Consider the following 24,206-nt stretch of genomic DNA (forward strand, 5'->3'; position numbering starts at 1 on the left):
CGCAGTAAATGGACAGAAATCACAAACGCCCAACAGGAAAAGGAGCGAGCACAACTTCCGTTTTTCACAATACATCGATAAACAAAAGGCGTTTTTTTGTTTCATATGCACAGGTTTAACAACTTTTAACAACTATCAGTGGCGGCTGAAGTTTAAATGCACAAAAGTAAGCCATAAATACAGTTTCCACTATCAAAGTAGTCACACTTTGTTGATCCAAACACTGCTGATCTCTCAACACAAATGATGGGTAGATTAAACAGTTCATTTCGATGTTTCTCCCACACAACGGGTGTTTGGATCTAACTTCCGCGTTTATTGCTTGGACTGTATCGCAAGATCTCGAAAATCCCGCGCATGCTTGTTTGCCCACCTCAGGTCTCCGCACCGGAGCGGAGCCGTTGTAGAGCGGGTACCAGTAAAAATTGAGTTCGGAAGCGAGCGGCTGCGGAAGGCGGGGGCGGACCGGAGCGGAGGTAGTGGACCACACATGTTCCTCATCCACAAATGATTTTACCCAATAAATAAATATCGGTGCTACAATACCTGACGGGAATCTGACATTGTAGAATAGGTGTCGAGTCTTCTGTAATCACAGTTGTTACTCTTCCCATTTTTATTATGTTTTTAACCGTTTTTAATTAATTAATATGATTTTTAATACAATTTTATTATATAATATTTTTGTCCTTGTGAAACTCCTCATGATTTTGCTTGACATGTGCTGGATTAAAGATAGTTTCTTCTTATTATTGAGAGTTTGTCAGTGTGCTCTGTAGAGTAGCCTAAACGCGTTTCCAGGAGTGCACTGACAGGAGGTCCGTCTGGAGCTGTGCTGTGATTTGGGGCCCTTTGTGGAGTGACAGATGACCCGCCTGAAACCGATATCAGTCCATATTCTGTTTTACAACTACAAAAAACCCTAGAACCTCCTCTGTTTCCCGACCACACCGGATCCTACATGCGTTGTCAAGGCAACCAGTCAAAAATGACAGCTCAGAAAAGGCTGCACTCTCAACATTTCCAAATAAAACTAACTCCAACCAGAAGGACTCCTTAAATGTAAAATGTAAATGACAACCGGTTACTTTACGATTGATTACATTAAAGTTTTTATTTATTCCTGACAGGAACCTCTCATCTGTCTCGACCATGCTTATAACCTCTGCAGCTTGTTTGATTCTTTTGCAACTCGGCAGCCCGCGTTTCGATCTCGCAACAAAGTTTTCTTTGGTTTTTCCAGGTAGAATGCAGGGAATTGAGATGAGTTCGGATGAACGTGAGAGGCCAATGCATGTTTCATAAATCAGGATTTTGACCGTTTGACATTCTAAATTTCGTTAAGAAGGAATTTAGGAATATTTCTGCAGACGTTTGATGAATGAAGCCCATGGACTTATTTTCACATAAAGCCTAAAATACTAAGCCTAAAACTCTAGCTACACGCTGAAAGCAAGGCGATGAGTCATTTTTGAACAGAAGTCATTATCTTCTAGACGTTGATTTGTTTGTAAGTCCATCTCTCTTCCTCTCACCCTCTCTATCTCTCTCAGACACACACACCTTAATCAACATTGTTTATGTTTAACTTTGTGTGGGGCAAAATGCCAAGAACATTAAGAAAAAAATCAGTTTAATCAAATTAAAATAAAAAAATATACATAAAGTTGTCTGTTTCTAGCATTTCATATTTCCTAGTTCCTGCATGAGTTCAGATGTATTAATCCATGCACTTAAATATTAATGTTCTGATTTTATTGAAACACTTGTAGCACAAAGTTTATGTGGAGCAGAAGCGGTCGGGCCACGGCAGGTGAAATGTTCCTAGCCTACATGAAGTGAAACTGTTTAATTGTAACATTAATATGTTACTGGACACGCTGGTCTGGTTGGTTAGTTTGAAGTGGAAAACACACACACAAACACACACACACACATACACACACACACCAATTAAAATAATGCTGATAGCGTGGACTAGAAGCCAGGTGATGGTTTACGTATTTAAATGATGATCAGGCTGCTGTAAAATGTAATCTCCATCCACATCCAGACACAATTATCCTCTATTCTTTCTCTAGTTGCTCTGCTCTTGTCTGGGCTGACGGAGCGCGCGGCGCGCCTAACTTGCGGCTGATGCACATTTTACGCATTTGGAGAGGTGGGCTGGATGCTTTGCTTTGACTGGAAGATGGTCCACTTAACGCACGGGTGTAGACTACATATTAATGACAAATGAATGAAAATTAAATTGTGAGTTTTTACTTCATATTTTAGAAATAAAAATGACGGGGGAACACATTTATGACGTCTTTTTAAACGAAATTTTCTAGCGCGTCCTGCCTGCTTCACTAAGTCACTGCTTATTAAGGTTCGTCCAAAATTACCGTGGCCCACCCAAAAATGAAAACCTGGTGCCGTGCCTGTTGTAAACCTCTGCAAATTGTTGTGCTTCACGTTATCAAACTCAGACTTTGTACAGCTAATGTCAAGATGTAAAATTATTCAGTCGAGCTCTTCCGTCCCTCCCTCTCCTGCTCTCATGGAAACCCGACATCGGCTGTCAGAAGAGGGAGGTGAAGAAGGAGATGTGGCAAACAGAGTGAGTGCGACGTAAAGAAACCAGACTGGTGTGGAGGTGAGCAAAACAGCTGGAAAAGTGTGGGTGTTGAATGATCTCAATAAGAAAAGTGTGTGTGCTGCATCCCCCCCCATCCCGCACGGGTGCGATGCCCATGCGAGCGACCGGTACCGGCTGCTGTCACCTGTTGTGAGCAGCTCTCTGCTGTCTGAGGGTAGGCCCTGCCCACAACGCTGCGGCTACTGCAGTGTTTTCATTACTGTGGGAAACGGGTAATAATGGCTCTTTGATGGGAACTGGTTGCCGACCCCTGGTATAAGATCTGAGCTGGTAAAACAAAAATCCTCATCAGCAGGCTTTCTTGAAAGTGGGGGGGACACAGCTGCCAATCACAAATTTTGCCGGGGACATGTCCCCGGCATCCCCGGTTAAAATGACGCCTATGAGATGCAGGAAGATAATAAACAGACAGTACAGAAAAATAGTCAAATAAAAACAAGTTAGTTTTTGTACCTGGTGGTTGCAACAAACAGACAAACAGAAGTGAGGAACAGAAAATGAAATAATTATTTTAATGTTTAGAGCAGCAGGAACTCCGAGAGGCTGCAGGCGCATCAGTGAGTTTGCGGCTGCTGCGCAGGGGGAGGGGGGAGAGGGCTGAAGCAGAAACTACCGTTGTTAAAAGAAATGTGTTTAACTTTGAAAATGTGGGCTCAATTTTAATTGTCAAAAACTCCAGCGAACCATTAGTTCATTTTGCTCAAATAGAAATTGAGGCCTGCCTCTAATTCTGGTCCTCCTTCCAATAAAGGCCTGGAGCTTGATGAGCTTGAGTCAAATACAGGCCCGGGCCTGTATTAGAGGATTTACGGTATGTTGTTAATACGAGTTGCAGTATTTATAGCTATCCTGTTAGGGTGTGTAATTGTTGGACGGAATCTTTAACAAAACACATAATTAATAAGTTATTTGTGTATGATTGTGTGCATTTAGAATATCTATATTAAAGTCTCCACAAACACTAACTTATGATTATTTGTATTTAATTCTACTGTACATTTCTGAAAATTTGTTCTGAAAAATAATTCATTATTAATAATTAATTATGAAATATTTTGTTTACAAATGAAATTCCTACCTTCTTAACTAAATATTTAACTTTAAGTTAATATTTATCATCCAAACTAAATATTTAACTTTTTAACTAAATACTTTGTTTACAAACCAAATATGTATCTTCTTACCAAAATCTTTCACTTTTTAACTAAATATTTCACTTGCAAACTAAGTATACATGTTTTTATAAATGTTAAATGTTTTACCAAATAGTTTGAAGTTGAAACATTTCTTAATGAATAAACAATGACTTTGAAATATTAATTCCCTTTTAATTTCTCATAGGACAGGCTAAATAACCAACATTATTGTTAATTTTAACTGTGTAACTTTACAAACAGCATCTCATGGAGGACAATATAAATAGAACTTTGAAGTTCTATGTATGCCCAATTCATAGTCAAATGAAATAAGTATTTATTTGAATAGTCGTAAATCACATCATTGGGAGAAGGTTTTCACAATTATTTCATTTTAAGTAGTACTGCTAAAATGCAGAGACATATTTATTAATATTTTACTAGTCTATTAATAGTTTTTTCAATACTTTCTGCATGACCGGCCCTTTAAGAGCATTCATGATCTTTATGTGGCCAAAAATGAAAATGAATTTGACATCCCTGATTTAAGTTCTACACATTTAAAATGAAAATAAGAAATAAAAGTATTTCTGTCTCTCCCCCCCCCCCCCCTGCCTTATACCTGCCTCCCCTGCACAGTCACCAGCCTTCTATCAGCTACGTAAAAAAAGAATCCTGGTGACATTTGTTCATAACTTTTCTTCAAGTAATTCATGTAATCTAAAATGTAAACAGTTTCTCCATTAACTGTTCAGCTGCTCGGATGATTGAGTCTGGACATCTCCTATTTCTTCTCGATGTTTCTCTCTCATCAGATGCAAACTGACACGATGACCAGCAGCTTTTACAGCAAGCATCGGCTAATAAACGGATCCGCTGATGATCAAATGCACCTGAGTTTAGATGCCACCCGCCTTTATTGCTAATAAAACAAAAAGAAGAAAAAAATGGTGGGGAATGAGGAGACGGCCGGCCGAGCAGCTTAAAGACACCACAGCGTTGTCTTTTTTTTGTTTTTGTTTCAGTCTAGCTTAACTACAGGACAAATCACGTTCGGTTTCAACTCATACGCACGATTCAGTTTTTTTACGGGAACCCTAAAAATTAACTGTCAGTAACATCATAGCACCCGGCCAACAGTAGAAACTCCGTATAATAAACAGTAAGATGAGCTATTGTAACTGACTTTAAAAAGTTAGCAAGCAGGACGATGACAATAAACTACACCTGAACTTGGTTTATATTTGACCCAGATAACTTCTTACCTGAAATTCGGTTCTGCCACTTGGACAGGCAGCTGGCTCGGTTTCTCCTCCTCCTCCCTCTTTTCTTCTCCAACCTGTCGCTGGGCTGAGGCTCCATCACTTCCTAAATTGATTTTACTTGAACCTTCACTACCAAACAACTGTGGGATTTTAACACATGTGCCAGCATCAGCCTGAAGGGCCAGTTTCTTTTTTAGTCAAATTTTCTCTGCTCCTCCTTTCCGTTTTTTGTTCTCCATTTTGTTAAGCTCGTCTGTCTGTTTACTGAGACTCAAACAACTGGCGGGTACATCAGACCTCTGGCTATTGGTCCAGCCCAGAGTGTATTATGACTAATTGGCCAATCCACCAACTTTTACGAGGCGTCGTGTGGCGCGGCGCGGACAAGTTGTCCGCAACAACTAGAGGCCAGAAAGAAAAAAAAAACACAGGCCAATAAAAGATGAAAGGGTCGGCCCAGCGGGCAGTTGCCCGCTATGCCCTATGGTCAGTCCAGCACTGGCGGGCAACTGCCCGCAGGGCCGACCCTTTATTGTCCCCAGCAATTTTTAAACCCCACTCATGTATGGTTATTGTCCCCAGCAATTCTGACAACAAACTGACGCCCTTGCTGCATCTCCTCTCAATCCTAAAGAAAAACTGCTACCTGGGTTCATATATATTCACCTTATGAGTTACCTTTGAACTGCAGTTCTAAAAGATCCACCAACAGCAAAAACAGCGGAGTGTGAGCTGCTCGCCGGCCGCATCAGTGATCGGTGTGTCACCGGAGGACAAGGTGATGCGCCCCACTCCACAGCAGTGAAAAGCATCAGGCACAAATAAAAGACAGAAAACATAAAAGGAAATGAGCCGACATGAACGATCGCGTGTTAAATTAGTTTTTGAGGTAGCGATAATGTTACTGTGGCCGTGCTCAGGACGCAGATGTCTGGAGCACGTCAACAATCAGAGCTTTGCATGCGCAAACTGGTTAAGATTAGGATGGGGGTGAGGGGAATGTTAAATTGCAAGAGGGTAAACGTCACAATTTGGTTAAATGTCTGTTTTATGGCGCGTGTCAGTACCAACGCTCTGGCACAGCGCGTTGCCTCCCGAAGCGCAGGAGCTTGTCACCTGCTGACAGCAGGCTGCTGTCTTTTCCGTGAACTGCATCTTGCTGGTCATTATCACGTGACAGCGACTAGTCCATGACAGGCATAAAAAGTCACTATAGAGTGGTGAAGTCGACTAGTGACTAGTTCATACAACCCCTGCTACTGCTCCCCAGAGTGTTCTGCAGCATAATCAGCACTTTCTCTTTGAACTTGATATCAAATTTTCGCCTCCTCTTCGTCTCCGCACCTGCCATGGTTAAAGTTACCCTCACGGTCTATCACTGGCAAATCAAAAGTGAGACGATGACACAACCCCCCACCCCCACCCCCACCCCACCCCCCCACCCCCGTGGTACCTGCCTGTCACCACATTCCACCCGGCCACAATAAAAAAACGGCTATTATTCACCTCCGCCGACTCCGGCCAAAATATGATACCCGGCCGTTAATTGAATACAGGCCAATATTAGAGGATTTACGGTATTAACAAATAGTTACAGAAGTAAATACTGTATACGATGTTAGCATTTTCCCCACATTTTCCAGATACTGCACCAGTACGATCTCTAAAAAAGACCTCAAATGGTCGATTAAGTTATTTTATCTTACCTTTCTGTCTCCTTTCTTTTTTAAATGTATTGTAAAAATATTTCCTAGTTGGTGTGGTAATAAAACAGTTTATGAAAATTTCCATAAATGTATTTTTTATATTAATATTCATTATTGATTAATAGTTATCTCTGTTTTAATGTCAGGTTTCTACCAAGTGTTTGAGATTGTTTGGGGTGTTACCTTAATTAAGTGGTCTTTTTTCCTTTTTACTAAGTACTTTTTAGAATACCAGGACAGGAAGGATGGTGTAGGTTTACGTTTATTAGATTGATACATAAATATTACCAACAAGAAAGTGTACGTTGGTGTGTGTCAGAAACAGCGTAAGGTGTAATGTCTTTTCCAAAAAAAACAGGTGATGGGCCAGTCTCCAGTCAAAATGCCCGGGCTGAATTTTTGTCCCAGTCCAGCCCTGTTGCCCGCTATGCCCTATGGTCAGTCCAGCGCTGCATGAAACCATACCATGTGCGCCTCTTGGACCACATGCAGAATGACATTAACATCGAGGCTATAGAGCTCCGGGAGTTGACGTCACTTCTCCCAGCATGCAACAGTTCAAATCGAAATGGCGCCATATTGGCAGGTAGAAGCCGGCAGCTGGACTATTTGTTATTGTCAGAAAACTCAATCAGACAGGAAATATGGTAGATTCCTGTTGTGCCCCAGGATGCAGAACAGACACGGACGACATAAGGAATGAGCCATCTACAGGATTCCCCAAGATCCGGAGCGCCGCAAACGTTGGATCATTGTAATAAAACGCGCTAGTGACCGGGCTGAAATGAAGCTGTGGGATCCCGAGAGTAAAGCTTTTCGCTTATGCAGCGACCACTTCATATCAGGTACTTAAACCAACGTTTCCTCAACTGTGTATGGTGTTTATTTTAAATGCTTTTATTACGATTCTTAGTGGGCTTCCTAAACTTATTTTGGCGTGGCTTTTTCTGTCTTATTACTCATAGTAACAAGTAAACATCACGTAAAACGTTGCCTCGTGAGTTCTGCATGCTGCCGTTTACGTGTTTTATGATCACAGCAATTAACCGGCTAAGCTGTATTTAATTTTTAAGCAATGGTTGATCAATTGTCAGATCACACATAAAAAGCACTTTGGATTGCTATTATCTGTCTCACCGAGACAGATCTCGTACAGATCCTGAGACGCTCCTGCCTGACATATTTATTTTATTCACGGGGAAAAAAAATCAAACTAGTGATTTCTCTTGGTGTTCAGTTTATACATTCAAACAGTACAGCACTCTATTTAAACTACTTACATGTAAATCTGTTATTTGTCCATCCATCCATTTTCATCCGCTTATCCGGAGTCGGGTTGCGGGGGCAGTAGCGTCGAGAGTCCTAGACTTCCCTCTCCCCAGCTGCCTGAGCCAGCTCCTCCGGGGGAATCCCAAGGAGTTCCCCAGCCAGGTCCAGTAATAAGTCTGCTCCGACAGCTTCTGGCGTTTTTAAAAAGTATCCCAGGGGCACGGTAAGGGTCGGAGATGTTTAGTCTATTTAATTTCTGACTATATAAAACGATTTCTTCGGTTTTAAAGTGTGAAGTAAACTCCGACGAAGTAAAATCCAAGCCGATCCCGTTCACGTTCATGGTTAAGATCCGTGTTTGTTTAGCTTCTTTTACCTGCCAATATGGCGTCTACTAACTGAGAGTCACGTGAGGTCCGGAGCTCTATAGACGCATCTGTAGCCATGTATCCATGCTATGGTTGCTATAGTTGCGCTCTAAACCAAACTCTGATCATGTGACCATTACCAACTCTACCTCATACAAACTTTACAGCGCGTTACATATTTAACAAACCCATATTTTGTAATCTCATATTTTAGACATGTTTTTGAATCAATGTTACACTTTTATCATCTTATCTAGTAATTAAATGAACCGAATTAAGCATCTCTCTATCACAGAAACATTTGAAATAAACAACTTTATTTTAGCTGTCTCAGGGACAGTTACAAATTGTTTTTAGTAATACATGCCTTGCAAATACTATAATTTGTGTCGAAAGACTCGTATAATTGAACTTTAAGTATGTTGACAGGATTGAAATGAATAAGAAACAGACTAAGGTATGATATTAAATTATAAAATATTACCTGCTTCAATGATATCGTGCCTCTCAGTCCAGGTGGTCTTGAACTTTGGAAGAAGGATTGCAGCAGCAGTCAGCTCAGGGTCTTCCATCATCTCACCAAAGTGCTTTTGGACGCCATCCTGAATGGCTCTGAAGAGTGGCAGACACATCTTGGAGACAGTCTCCAGTCTGCTGAGTTTTTCTTTTAGCTGGAAAATCACTTGAGGGGCAGGACTAGGAAGCTCAAAAATGACCAATCAGAAAAAAGAAGGAAATCCCGACTGTACCGCACAACGCGGTAGATTTCTAGTTGTAGTAAAAAAAAATTGCATCTGGCAATGGCGCAAACATCTTTTATTTTTTAGAAGAAATGCTTTTAGCACTTCTACTTGTGGTTTTAAAGACATCTGAGTCATTTAGAACAGAGGAAAGAGCCGCAGCGAACTCCGCCGCTGTCTTCGTTGTTTATGAGAAATTGAGCATCGCCGTGTATGACGTGAATTAAACAGGAGGAGTCTGGCAGGCCAGGCTTTCTTTCTCTTACCATTAGCACCTATTTTCTTTTCCTACCCATCATTCATTGCACTGTAAGGTCACTGAACACATGCTTCACACTAAGAAGTTCAGCTCACCTGTTGACCGCTCAGACATCCCTTCATTCCTTCTCACAAGCTTTGATCTTCTTAAGTGATCCTCCAGTCATCCGAGTAGTCAGTTAGTGTTTCTTATCCTTTCCTTCCTACCCCGTAACACTCTCGTAACTTAAGCACTCAGTTCTTCTGGTGCGCGCCTTCAGCGTCCGCAGCACTTCCGTGTTTGGGTCTTACCAGTGTAGACATATATATACATTAGAGCCCTGCACGGGCCTAAAATCTGTGCCCGTGTCCGGTGCCCGAGGGGGTGGAGCCCCAGTCCGACCCGGCCCGAAAAGGTTTTCAGGATTCTCTGGCCCGGCCCGAGCCTGAGCCCGACTTTTTTTTAACCAACTAAATGAAAATAAAGTGCGTCAATCCTGACCAATGTGTTAAAAGACGTGCAGGATCCGATCAATTTGTTTCTCCCTCGTTTACTGTCACGGAGATAACGGCGCACTGGCTCTGGTGTTAATCAAGTTAAATTTTATCTCTTTCCAACAATTTTCACAAGAAAAAAATACAGTCAAAAGCAGGGCTTGTGTTGTGTTGACCGGATAGTTCCCGTATTTGACGGTTTATTTTGACGGAGAAAGAATAGAAAGAATTACCCCGACGCATGCAGACGAACTGACATTTTATTCGTTACACACATCGCAGATGTAGCTAAATTATGGGCTTAAATAAGGGCCATAATGTTTGTGTAGTTAAAAGAAAAATTTGAAATTGAAAATATGTAAACTGAAAGCAAAAGTCACATTTTTAGAGTGAACTTTGAAAAAGAAAGACTAAATCACCCAAGAAAAGATTCCCATCTGAACATCTGAGCTGCTCAGCGCAGCTCGCTGTCAGCACATATGTACAAAGCGAGGCGAGCTGAAGTTGTGGAGTGGGGTTTGGAGCGCATCGCAGAACCAGAGCGCATGCGGGAAGGTTCCTCCCACTGAAGCGAGTGTTTTCCAAACCCTGTCGCTCAGAGAGACTTGTCACTTAGAAAATGTTCCCTGATTATGAAACTTTGGCTGAATAGTGCTTGTTCCTGTCTCCAATGTGGCGACACGTCCAGGAGAATCCCAGAATCTCTTCAGCTCAGACAGCGCATATGATTACGCACGAGCGTGACCCGTCAACCCGGTCTCACAGTAAGACTGGGTTGGGCCTGTTCAGGTTTACGCAGACAATCTTTACATAGAATTGACTTACAGATATAAAATTAATTCAGTAAAATATAAAGCATTTTATTTAAATATCCATTCATTAATTTACAAGCACAGAGAGCCGCATCAGATGGATGGAAGAGCCGCGGGTTGTGACATGTTTTCTCCAGGACCAGAGAGGACGCAAACTCGATACATCTCTTTTATTGTGAGGTAATAATTTCTCCGAGTTTTGCGGTTGCGGGCGGGAGTAGACATGCACGATACGGGTGCGGGCGGGAGTGAAACACACACGTTGCAGTTGCAGGCGGTAATTGTCAGAAATTCAGCGGGATGAAGAAAACAGTCCCGCGCAGGGCTCTACTGCTGCGTTTGTGTTTCAATTTTTTTAATGAATTCGATTAAAAATAAAGGCGCCCGGCCCGGACCGTGTCCGAGGTAATTACACAGTCGTTGGCCCGAAGCCCGGCCCGAGGGCCGTCGGGCCGGGCCGACCCGAGGGCCTAGGGCTTCAGTGCAGGGCTCTAATATACATAGACACTTCGTTAAGTGCTGGATCACTCTTGAGTGCGTTAAGATGCTTCTACATATGTATGTGTTTATACTCTCGTTTCTCTTCTCTGTGGTGTCTGAATCATTGTCTGAATCCAGTGCGAATCGTGCCGACACAGTATTTTGCAATGTCGTTTTTTTTTACTCGGTAACGGATAAGATTAAAAAATGTAGCGAAGTACAGTACTTACAAAAAACGATACGTAAGTAAAAAAAAAATTACAGATTTTAAAAACTACTTAAAAAGTATAAATGCACAAAAATCTACTCAATTACAGTAACGCAAGTAAATGTAATTCGTTACTTTCCACCTCTGGTTTCTTCTCTGGTATTTTGTCAGGTACTGCTACGAACAGTCAGTGGAAGATGCTAAAAACCACATTGAAGCTGTGTGGCAGGAGGAGAGTCACCTCAACATGTACAGTGTTACACAACTTACCAACATCATCACCTATCTAAGGCGAAAGAAAAGCATAAATTGTACATTTGACTGTTTTTTATCTTCTCAGGTACTTGTTATACAACAAACCAACCAAAGTACTGTCTCCAGAATACCTGTGGTCATATTATGATAAAGTACCTACTGACATCAAAGTGGTCAGGATTTCTCATTTGGCTAAGAATTATGCAGAAGTACGACCAAATGGTGGGAACTGATGTCACTAAACACTCAGGACTTCATACGTTGGAATCACTGGTGTGGGTTATTATAATGTGTCTGTGGGTGTAGGGAGAAAGGAAGTAAAACATAATATACCACATAAAATCTAGAGTCTTTTAGAATTTTTCCATTCATAAAACCACAATTTGTCGCTATAAATGACATGAAAAGCAAAGATAAACTTTCTTGAAAATACACTGATCCCTCTATTGAACGAAAGCCAAATCTTAAGATCTGACTGGCACACCATAGTCATGTTTTATATCAGTGGTTCCCCACCTTTTTACTTTTACCCTTTCTGAGTTCAAGATAAGCCAGCCCCCATCCCAACTACACATTGAAATCAATAATGTATGTGCAATAAAAAATGACAGTTGTAGTTTTCTGTACTGATTCTCCTTGTTTTAAACATAGTGCGATTTGTGATTTTATAAATGTCATGTTTCCAAATTTTACAATAATACCCTTTTACAATCTCAGCACGAAAATGGTGGAAACTGATGTTACTAAACTTCCAGAACCTCATTTGTTGGATTCACTGGTGTGGGTTGTTTAGACTGTTTGGGGGTGCAGGAGAAGGAAATTAAATGTAAGTAAAAAAATTATTGCTGAAATCACTGTGTTTATATTTTCCTAGATATTTACATTTTATATGATGTGTGGGCAATGCCTTTTATGAGTTGAACATTTTACAAGCTGCTCAGTTATTGCAACTATTTCCATGCACAATATCTTTAGCTGTATTTTCTCAGTCAAACCATAACAGCAGGGGCTGAATGCACACAAACCAGGCCCATTAGGAAGAGTTGTGAGGTCATTTCTCCAACAGAGGGCGTCCTTTACCTTCTGATGTAACGTACAGAGGGAGGGCAATAATTATTGTGTGACTGATAATCCACCCATCAGATTGACGGATTTGACCCAAAATATTTCAGCTTTTGATTCCACAAGGCAAGTTAATACTCTAAGCTTCTGTAGTAAATTGACTCAACGGTTAACTAAATGATAAATGACGTGCACCGCAGTGAGTCAGAGGAACCAAAGCACTTTACACTACAGTAAGTCATTCACACACGGTGCTGATGAGCTACATCTGCCCTGGAGCTCACTGACAGGCGAGGCTGCTGTACAGGTTCCACCTGCCCCTCTGACCACAAACGGGCAAGGAGGGTCTGAAAGAAGTAACCACACCTTCTGCATTGATCTCTTTGAAGTCAATTAAAAATAGTTGGCATGACATTGCTTACTCCCCTCCCAACTGTTTGCAGATGCTCTGTTGTTAAACAAGCGGTGTCTCTTTTACTTTATTGTATCCATTATTGCCAAAAGGAAGTGTTTATCCAACTTCCCAGTATACACATCTAAAGACATGTCAGTTTTATTTGCAACTCTCCAAAAACAGGACGGTCATTCAATCATCAAACTAAATAGCACATGGTTTGTTTGTTTTTCTAGTGATGTTTGCCTTCTTTGAATATGTGAAAAGCATCAGCATTCATTGTACATCATCCAAGCATGAGAGCTCATGTTGCATCATAATATTCATGAAGTGGTCTGAATGTGGTGTTGTATGTTACATTGTGGCCCAAAGATTTTAACAAATAGAGGAGAACACTGGAGAACAGGCAGGAGCAGCCTTTATAGAGCAGAAGCACACCTGGCTTAGGTGTATCTGTTTCTCACGCCACAAAATAGAAGGTTCCATCATGTAAAAACCTAAATAAAGAGACCTCTAGTGGTGGTGTTGTCACACCATTCACCAAAGTTTGTTTTGAGAGTTTCCAAAGTCTGTTCCACCTTTACCTTCTTCAGGCAGGCATGAGTGTGTTTGAATGGATTAATTAGATGCACTTTGCATTATTTTACTTTGTAGATTATGGATGAGGTTTAAAAGGCAACATTTACTCACAAGCCATCTTACATCGAACACCCTGATAGTCCTAGGACCCCCTTTTGTCTTCAGGACTGCCTTTGCCTTTTGAATCATGGATTCAAGAACTTGTTTGAACGATACCTCAGCAGTTTGAGGTCACGTTGACATGAAACCAACTATGATGTGGATCTCCAGTTTCATCTCATTCCAAAGTTTCTTTACCTGACCATTAACAATTACAGGCCCTGTTTGGGCTGAAGACAACCACAAGTTTCTACAGATAACAAATTAGGTACAATGTTAATCAAATTTCTTTCGACTGGTTTCAGTTGCGCAGGGAGCAATGACCAAACTGTCATGAAAGGAAAATATTTCAGTGATGTGTCAGAAAGAAAAACATGTTTATTTTTATCCATTTTACAAACACTTTATAAGAGGTTTGTGAGGAAACTGAACTATCTAGAAAAAACCCACATATGCATAGGTAGCACTAGCAATCACAGAAAGGCCCTAGATTGAAACCTATGACGAGGCTACAGCCCTGACAACTACCACAGCGTTATCTTTAGAATATACCAATACCTTCTAAAGCCATGCATTGGGACTGGGGCTGGGTCCCCACACAGACAAAAGCAAGTCTCACAAGAGAGAGTGGCTAAACATAGTAAGTCCAAGGATTGTCAGTAGGATGGATGCAACTGAGGTTGGCAACTCCGTTCTGGTTTTCTCTCAATCTGTATTTTAAACTGAGAACTGGTTTTCTGTGATGCATTACCAAATTTAGATCTTTGTTCTGTCGAAAACCTGCTGCTCAAAATTCAGACCTCATCATCACACAGTGACAACAGGTCATCCACGCGTATTAGGCAACCTGTTTTATGTTAAATAAATATACAAGGGCTATGAGTAAAACAACATATTGCCTACAGCAGCATAAGGAGGTAGTTGTTGATGCTCTTATATTTAGACCATAAACTAGGTGCACTGGAATTAATTCTTATTATGGTTCAAGCTTGCAGTGACTGGATTTTCACCTTTAGTTAATCAGAAATCTAAAAAATATAAATCTAATTTCAAAGATGTTCTAAGTCTGAAATTCACATCTACTAGGATTTATTTTTGCTTGTTTCATTTTTGAAATTTGGTGAAATCTCTGAGGTTCCTGATAGTTATAAAGCTGGCAAAGTTGCAATGGAGGCAAAAAATAATCACAATTACTGCTAAATTAAAAAATAAATGAATATTTAGCTAAGACCAAACATTTTTTAACTACTAAACTAGTAAAAAAAACTCATCTAAGTCTGTGTGATTGTGTCGTGATGTAATTCTTACACCTTTTACAATGTTTTTCTTTTTTTTTCAGGTCATGATTGCTATGAAAATGTGTCAGGTTACTGATATCAGTCACAGCTGTGTAACATCCAAAAGGGTCAGTCTTTCACCATCTACATTGACCAACACAGTGACCTTTCATCTCCAGCATAAATCCACTTTCTATGTGGCCTTCTAAATCCAGAAGGTTCTGCTCAGCACGTGTTGACATTCCATGAAGACAAAACATTCAAATAGACACTCTCCCAAGGTCCTACTCTGAATAAGTGAAGACTCCATGATTTTACAGTTATAAGTTAAATAATCATATAAAATCTAAATCAGATCAAATCAAATCACTTTTATTGTCACGTCACATGTGCAGGTACACTGGTACAGTACATGCGAGTGAAATTCTTGTGTGCGAGCATCACAGCAACAGAGTTGTGCTAAAATACAGTAATGTAAAAACAAGCAAAATATAAAAATGGCTAATCTAAGTAATAATATGTATAAGTTGTAATGTATATACATTACTAAATGTTTATGCAAGTATTTTTTTAAATATATTGTTCTACGTGTGTGCGTGTGAGTGTGTTTGTGTGTGTATATACATGTTTTACAAATGAATAAAGTAAACAATAAAATAAGAGACATAAAATATACAGTGGTTGGTATGTGCAAAACAGTGGCATTAATGTACAGTATGGAGTGTGATCTGATGAATGAACAAGATGTTTAAATCAAATGTTTGAATAATCTGCTTAAATCAATGAATTTGAAATGAATATTGTTCGTACAATGATCCCTTTATATAACTAATCAGTATGTTTTTGATTTAACAAGTTAATCATTGTTTACACTCATACACATTACAATAAGATACAGATTAAGGTTAAAAACATCTTTGAATCTGCAAGAAGGCATGGCTTTCTGAGGGATGTTTTGGTAAAGCCTTCCTGACATGGCACATTCTGATTTGCCAGAATATGCCAGAAATTATAAATAATGAGTTTATTAAAACAGGATTTAATTCCTGAGTAATTCAGTTTCCAGCTGAGCCCAGATTTGGGAAAGAAGCCTCTTTTGAAACAAACTCCTTTGACCTTAAGTCAAAACCTTTCTGCAACGCTGCAAGTGATTACAGACACAACAGCTCTTTTCAGAGCTACTTCAGCTCTCAGACATCCACCTTGGACACCTATTCTGCAGACCCCGGGTTGCATCTCATGGCCGGGGAAGCTGAACTCAGAGGAAGCTACTAATCTCTGAGTATTGTGGTTTTGATGTCCGGTGACCTCACCACTCTGACCGTAAACCTCCGGACCGCTGGGAGCAAATCATACAAGGGTATCGTAAGCCTGCATACTGGTGTCTGATGAGGTATTATCAATAACTAACCCTCTAGTTTATAACAAACAACAAATTCTTTTGCACCCAGATTTCTCTCAGATATAAAGAGCGGTTGTTACAACATCTAGCTTCCATCACAACACCTCACATCCACCTCACCACATCTCATTATTTACATCTTGTCATGTATAAATTATTAAATGAACGCAAATGAAGGGCGCAAGGGTGCTAGTGCGAGATTGGGATTGGGCCTATTATGTAAAGAAAACATGTTGAAAGTTAAGTCACACCCTGGACTTGGGTGGAGTCTTACTTCACCCTTAATTCCTGCTGGAAAAATGCACCTAAAGGAGGTGCTGCCTGGCGAACTAAGAGAGTGGCAGTGAGGGAGCAATTGACAACACCCTCCTCAACCCTCCTGCGTGCTCTCGGAGTTTCTCAGTCAGAAAGATGACTCATTAAAAAGCGTGCGCACGCACGCACACACACACACACACACACACACACACACACAGTAGAATGAGCAGAGAAGCTGAAGCAGACTGGTAGGTTTTCTCTCCACCTTTTTCACTAGAGGAAAAGGAGGAGGATGATTTTTTAAGAAAGTGAGCGGCTCTGAGCCGTAGCATTTCATATCGGCTCGTGAGTGGCCAAGTAGCTGGAGGTGTTGCAGAGACTCGGCTGTAGTCCAGTGCAGTGCAGCCAAGTAATATTGAACAGACGTCACCTCGCACCTCTTAGCCATCAGGTGTGGCTGCTTCAAAATCAATGTAGGCAGAGTTTTAACCTAAAAAAGAAAAAATACTTAGTTTTAGGCTGAAATTTTAAATAAGATGCACTAAAATGCCTAAATAATGACTGCACATATCTACAGCACTGTTAGACATTCATCTATGCCCAATCCTGGGCGTGGAGCGCCAGTATAACATGTTTTATTTTTAACCATCCTTTATCACACCTGATTTCAATCAGCAGGTGAAAACAGGTTTCTGCAGAGCCTGATGAGTTGCAGTTGATTCAACCAGTGATACTGATTAATCCCTCTGGGATTAATAAAGTATCTTTGAATTTGAATCAAGCATGTTGGAGCAGAGAAAAAACCCATTAAAATGTGCTGGTTACCAGCCCTTCAGGACCAGGAACGCCTAATCTATGCAGATTATTAGCAAAAAAAAAAAAAGGCTGAATTAGGTGTTACTTGCTCTTTAAAGAGATTGAGCCTGATGGCAGCAGTCAATGTAGGAAACACCTACTTTCATATTCAAAATACTTCTGTGAAGCGTTGAAAGGATAAATCAAGACAGTAAAAAAATAAAAGGTGTATCTTTCAGGTTTGTGAGAGAAGACAGAACATCGGTCGGTACCAGGATATGCAGGATATAACTTAATGTTTGTCTAATTTTTCTATTATTCTTTTCAATATATGCTTCTCCAGCATGTCAGAACAAGGAGAGAATCCCTCTTGATGTCTACTTTAAGAAGAGCAACATTTTTCATACTTTTCTAGCTACAAACTGAAATAAAAACACTTCTTAAACAGGGATTTAGCACAGAGGTAAGTGAGTGAGCAAAGTTTACTTCTTGAGTTATTTCGTAAAACTTAAATTTTGTGTTAAATATTTCCTGCATATTTTTAAAGACCTTAAGGCTTTATTGCTCATGAGTGAAAACAGTGAGCTGAAGATTATATATATATATATATATATATATATATATATATATATATATATATATATATGTGTGTGTGTGTGTGTGTGTGTGTGTGTGTTTCCTTTCAGCCATAAAATAGTAAATATTGAAACTTTCATAGGAAATGGAGCAGGTTGTCATGAGACATGTTTTATACTGCCACACACATATCAGGCGATGAGAGCTGTTCTAAGTAAACATACTTAGTTTTGCATATTCTAATCCATCCTGTTACACCAGACAGGTGACACTCAGAGCTCACTGCAACTGATGGAACAACATCATCTTTTTTTTTTTTTTTGTGGAGTGATGGCGGACATGAACACTCCTATATGACGGATAGTAACGTGTTGGAACGTGGATTTTCTGCATGAGATCAAAAGTAAGCGTGTTTCTCTGTCCTTCTGAAAAATAATAATCATTTTGTTAAGATGCTTCTTTAACTTTCTGATTGTGGGCAGTAAAAAATGTAGGTAGTTGGAAGGTTTATTTTATGATGTATATTTTAATTGTGGTGTTTCAAGAAATGTTAACATTTAGGTCTTTCAACGCAATTTTAGGTATGCATGGTATTTTATAAGACTTCAGTTTTACTGTCTTTAAAACAACTTCAACTTAATTTGAATATAACTTCAAAGCCACACAAGGAATGTGCATTAAAATATAAATTAATTTTGCATAGCCTTTGGTTAATGAACTTTCCATATTTACTCGGACTGAGCATTATGATTATTCAAAAGCAAAATAATAGAAAATAAGATTGTTCTCATATTTTTCCTCATAAGTAATTGTTTAATCTTTCAGCCACAAAAAGATGACAAACCAGACCAATGGGAAGTGGCGTCAGGTGTCACACCGTCACTGTATTTTCATTGTTCTTAGTGTGGGAGTCGTGCTTTTCCTGCAGTACAGCAGTATAAAAGAGATGGCACCAGCTTGGAATCCTAAACAATGGATGCAAAATCATTCAACTAAACTGTTTATCCTATTTAGAAAACAATATATTGGATTAGGAAACGCAAATAGATCTGAGGTTGAGGCCATATCTACTGGAAATGTGACCACACCCTACTCAACTGCAGCTATCATCTCAGCTGAACTTCCTCAAGTGGAGAGAATTTCATCAACACAGAAACCAAAAACCAAACGGCAGACAACCGTTTCTCCTGAAGTGATTCAGCAGGTTTTACAACCACAAACAGCCCGACCAACACCAGGTACTTATATATCTCCTGGACCCTACTTAGTTGAATATCCTTATGAGTACCACTTTACCATAAATGAGCCTCAGAAATGTGAGCAGGGGAAGCCGTTTGTGGTTCTAATGGTTCCAGTGGCGCCTCATAACATAGCTCACCGTGAAGTGGTCCGCAGCACCTGGGGAACCGAGAGCCTGGTTCTGGATAAAGTGGTTATGCTGTTCTTCCTGCTGGGGATGCAAACTGGAGATGATTCAAATCAAGTCCATGAGCAGCTGCTGCACGAAAGCAAGGAGCACAAAGACCTGATTCAGAGTGACTTTGTGGACTGTTACAAGAATCTGACCATCAAAACCATGGTGATGCTGGAGTGGTTGAACTTGTACTGCTCCAATGCCTCTTATGCCATGAAGATTGATTCAGATATGTTTCTACATGTGCCCAATCTAGTCCAACTACTCATAAATGCTCCCAAGACAAACTACATGACTGGTCTAGTGGCACATGGTGGTCAAGTGTTAAGAAATCCCTCCTCTAAGTGGTTTCTACCTCATGAGCTCTTCTCTCCGTCAGTCTACCCTCCCTATGCTTTAGGTCTTGGCTACATTTTATCATTAGATCTCACTAATAAGCTCATTGAGGCTTCCAGACATGTTAAAGCCGTTTACATTGAAGATGTGTATTTAGGATTGTGCATGCAGCACCTCGGTCTCGTTCCCACAGATCCCCCTGGGGGGTCACTCTTTCATGTTTTCCCTTTAAAATATGATCAATGTGTTTTCTCTAAGATAATCGCAACCACAGTTGAACCTTTTAATGATCGTGTAAAGATGTGGACACACTTTAAAGCAGAGGGACCGTACTGCTGACATAAACACCTTCTTGCTATTTTTTATTTAAATTTATCAAAGGATTCCATAGGAATCATTGTGTGTATAGTTTAGTTTTTCATTGACAGTATCTCATGCCAGTCTTGGTGTTTTGATGTATGAAAACAATCAGCCCCAGTAAACTTTAATTATTTGCATATTTGTTGTTTTGTGAACTTGTTTTAATAAATTTAGTAACTTTTGGGAAATGTCTTTGTTTCATCTCATTGCATGCATGTTTTTGCTTTGTCACAGAATAAACTGATCAATAAAACATTTGAATCACTTGTAAGTCGCTTTGGACAGAAGCGTCTGCTAAATACATAAACATAAACATAAATTAAACTAATATAAAATAATGTAATTTCCTATTATATGAATAGACATGAAATCTGTTGTCAACATATATTGAGGAGTACACTTCTGATGCACACAGGGTTCTTACAGGTGCTTAAAAGGGGACTAATATGTCACACTCCACCCACAGTTGCATTTGGAAAAATGCGTCACAAGGAGGTGTTGCCTGGCGGACCAAGAGGGCCATAGGCAGAGATCCCCCCCCCCCCCCCACACACACACACACACAAAAAGTTGTCCCCCCCACAAAAGTTATTGTAAACACATAAATGCTATCAGTACACCTGTATTGTCTTCTAAAACCACAATGTAAAAGTTAGTCTGCAAATGCAAAACAATGTGTTTTTAATTGTTGAGAAATTACAGTCCACCCACCCCTACCCACCCCCAATTCCTCAAGTTGGTACGGTCGGTCCACACACGCTGTTTCCAACGGGCGGGGCTGCCGGCTCTGCATCAAAAGGGTTCATGAAGGGTTCATGAAAACTGGACTGAAAACACGATCCGAAATGCTCGAGTTTGTAGCGCCCATTTTATATCAGGTAAGGTAATTATGTACTAAGATTACACCAGAAAGCTGGTTTACATGTGTTCTATTAAATAAAGTAAGTTGTGTTTGCTGGTTTGCTTTTAAGCAGTCTATTTATTTACTAACACAAAGCTCAACTTTGAATAAAATTGCTGCTGCGTGGCTGCAGCATGACCCAAGTCTGGAACATCAAAATGACAGAATTAAACAAATGTATACGCTTTATTTCATGCTTCAAATTAACATTTCATTCTAATTCATCTGTATTTTCCCATTGCATATTAGTATAAACTGTATTTCTCTAAAATTAACACGATTGTACTCTGAGCACGCTAAAAAAAGAAACCTATGCTATACTCACCCTGCCATGCAGGTACAGTTGACTGTGAAGACGTAGTTCTCTGGTTTGTTTACTATGACCCAAGCCTCGTACATAGTAGTCTTGTGTCCTTGTCTTTGGCTAGGAAGGACTTCTGCCTTCAAGACGCAAAACTCAGAGTCTATGTTGTGATATTTTACTTTCTGTACGTGGCCACAGACAACATAGTTGTATGCTGCTAATGATTTGTATGCCCGTAGCTTCTCACGTGTGTACTTACTGGGCCTCTCCACTAAAAACGTATATATATCGGGCCACTGGATATCTGGCCACGCACCTACATATTCCACCCATTCCGTAATGCCACAGGGATCCGGGAGTCTGTTGCCATTCGTTAAAGTGAGTTTAATAATATAACATTCAAGATTTGCGTGTGATAACCCCGCAGCGTAGCTTGATAAAGCCTGAAACAATGCCATTCTCTGTTGCCAAGCTGGGCGTGCATTCTCGCTGACGTCATATTGTTTACAAACAGTAAAAGGGTCTATGTAGAGAGCATTTTTTTTCATATCCCCCCCAAAAATTACTCTCTGAAGTTTTACTGTTTATTGTCCCCCCCAAAATTGAAATGGGATTTCCGCCCTTGAAGAGGGCGGAAGAAGAAGAAGAAAAGAAGAAAATTTCATTTCTATAGCGCCTCTCAAGAGAAAAATCACGAGGCGCTTAAAAATTAAATTAGCAGGGTTAGATCCACGGTGTTTCTAAAAACCACTTATGGAGGGAACAGGAGGAGAAACCGCTGAGGAATGAGGATAAACCGACCTTAAAAAACTTGGATGGATGAACCACCTAGGGTCTGCTCTCGACTGGTTTAGATCATATCTCCACAACAGGACATTCTGCGTTAAACTGGGTGATGTTTTTTCATCTTGGGAGGGGCACCGCTGGGGGGTCCCGCAGGGATCGATCCTTGGTCCTTTTTTGATTGCCATTTATCTGCTACCTCTGGGGTCAATCTTTCGTAAACATGGCCTATCATTCCATCTGTATGCTGACGATTGCCAGATTTACTCTCCATTGTGTCAGGAGAAAGGTCACTCTATCCAGTCCTTTGTGTCTTGTGTTAACGAGGTGAAGTCTTGGCTAATGTTCAACGTTCTGCATCTGAATGAGGGAAAGACAGAGCTCATTGTTTTTCACCCCAATAGCAGGAATGTGGATTGTCATGTTGATCTTGGGCCTCTTTCTCCCTACTCAAAACCAGTTGTGACCAGTTTGGGGGTGAAAATTGATGCTGGACTTAAATTTGATGCTCACATCAACTCTGTGATCCAGTCCAGTTTCTTTCACCCAAGACGCCTTGCAAAAATCAAGCCCATGCTGTCAAGAGCCCACCTGGAGCGGGTACTCCATGCTTTTGTAATTTCTAGGCTTGATTACTGCAGCTCTCTATATGCAGGGTTGTGTCAGTCATCACTGTGTCGCCTACAGGTTGTGCAGAACAGCGCAGCCAGGTTCCTGACTGGGACCAGGAAACGGGACCACATCAGTCGGGTTCTGGCCTCCCTGCACTGGCTTCCGGTTTGCTATCGTTCACACTTCAGACTCCTCGTCTTTGTTTTTAATTTCTTCCAGGGTGGTGCTCCCCCCTATCTAGCCACGCTCCTGAACAGACATTCCCCATCACTCGCTCTGCGCTCCTCTGACCAAGGCCTGCTCGTTGTCCCTCGTTCTAGGTGTCGTACTCACGGGGACCGGGCTTTCTCAGTACTAGCACCGTCACTATGGAACCAGTTGCCACCCTCAGTTAGGCTGTCCCCATCTCTGCCAGTCTTCAAGAGTCGCCTAAAAACCCACCTCCTCCGCTTGGCGTTTCCTGAACATGTTTGAATTTGGCCCTCTTTTATGTTGATTTTATCTCACAGTTTTCATTGGTTCACTTTTTCCCTTGTTTTACACATTTGTCTTCTACTAGAATGTTTCACCTTTTTTGTAATTTGTAATCTGTAATTTGAATTGCTTTTATTTTCTGATTTATTCACTTTATTTAACTTTGTACTGTACCATGTTCAGCGCCTTGGGCTTCCTGACAAGGTTGCGGAAGGCGCTTTATAAATAAAGCTTTGATTGATTGATTGATTGATTGATTGAGCAGTTCCTGGGAAAAGGCCAAAGGTCAAACCAGTGTTGTTTATGACGGCCTGAAGGCTCTGCTATCATTTAAGTGTCTGTGAGGAATTTATGGGTGTGTGAACTTATCTCTTTGTATGCTTCTACATAGATAGGCTTTTGTCTTACCTTAAGTCACACCTTATCCTTAAGCAGTTAAGCCTGATTTATGCTTCTCCGTCTGCGTCAGTGCGGAGACACGCAACGCCATTATCCGTCCTTGCGTAGGGCTCCGGCAGGTACGCAAGTACGTACGGAGTCAAGCCCACTTTTTTAAACATCCGTCGAACGAGACGGATTACGCAAGCTTGTGATTGGTCAGGATGCCGCTGTTGTTTACAGCGCCGCCATTGCAAAGAGAGCCGAGGATAACTAGCGACAGACACGGAGCAGCTTGAAGAATACCTCGCGAAAAAACTCTGAAAATATGAACGTTTAATTCTCCCGTGACTGGAGGAGTGAAAAGATACGCAGCAAGCATTTTATTTGTGGACGGAAATGACAGGAAACGTGGGTTTAGAGGTGGGGAGCGCATGAAGCAGTGGGAGAATGAGAGACAAATATGTCTGTGTTAAAAGTCTCTTATATACACAAAAAACACAATATAAACACACTATCTTGGACCGACACATGACAGAATACCACAGAACAGCGCTACGCCCTCTGTTGTCCTGCCGGGCAATTGCTTT

The 24,206-nt window shown here is 40.7% G+C and overlaps 1 protein-coding gene across 1 annotated transcript; it reads left to right on the forward strand.

Moving 5' to 3' along the window:
* Window positions 1-17,661: 17,661 nt before the first annotated feature.
* Window positions 17,662-20,352, forward strand: LOC107381861 (beta-1,3-galactosyltransferase 1). Its single transcript, XM_015953780.3, has 3 exons — window positions 17,662-17,941; window positions 18,316-18,457; window positions 18,880-20,352. The coding sequence occupies exon 3, from the start codon at window positions 18,890-18,892 to the stop codon at window positions 20,141-20,143; it is 1,254 nt and encodes a 417-aa protein (XP_015809266.1). The 5' UTR covers window positions 17,662-17,941; window positions 18,316-18,457; window positions 18,880-18,889; the 3' UTR covers window positions 20,144-20,352.
* Window positions 20,353-24,206: the final 3,854 nt, after the last annotated feature.

Source organism: Nothobranchius furzeri, chromosome 9 (assembly GCF_043380555.1).
Source record: "Nothobranchius furzeri strain GRZ-AD chromosome 9, NfurGRZ-RIMD1, whole genome shotgun sequence".
Lineage (NCBI taxonomy): Eukaryota > Metazoa > Chordata > Actinopteri > Cyprinodontiformes > Nothobranchiidae > Nothobranchius > Nothobranchius furzeri.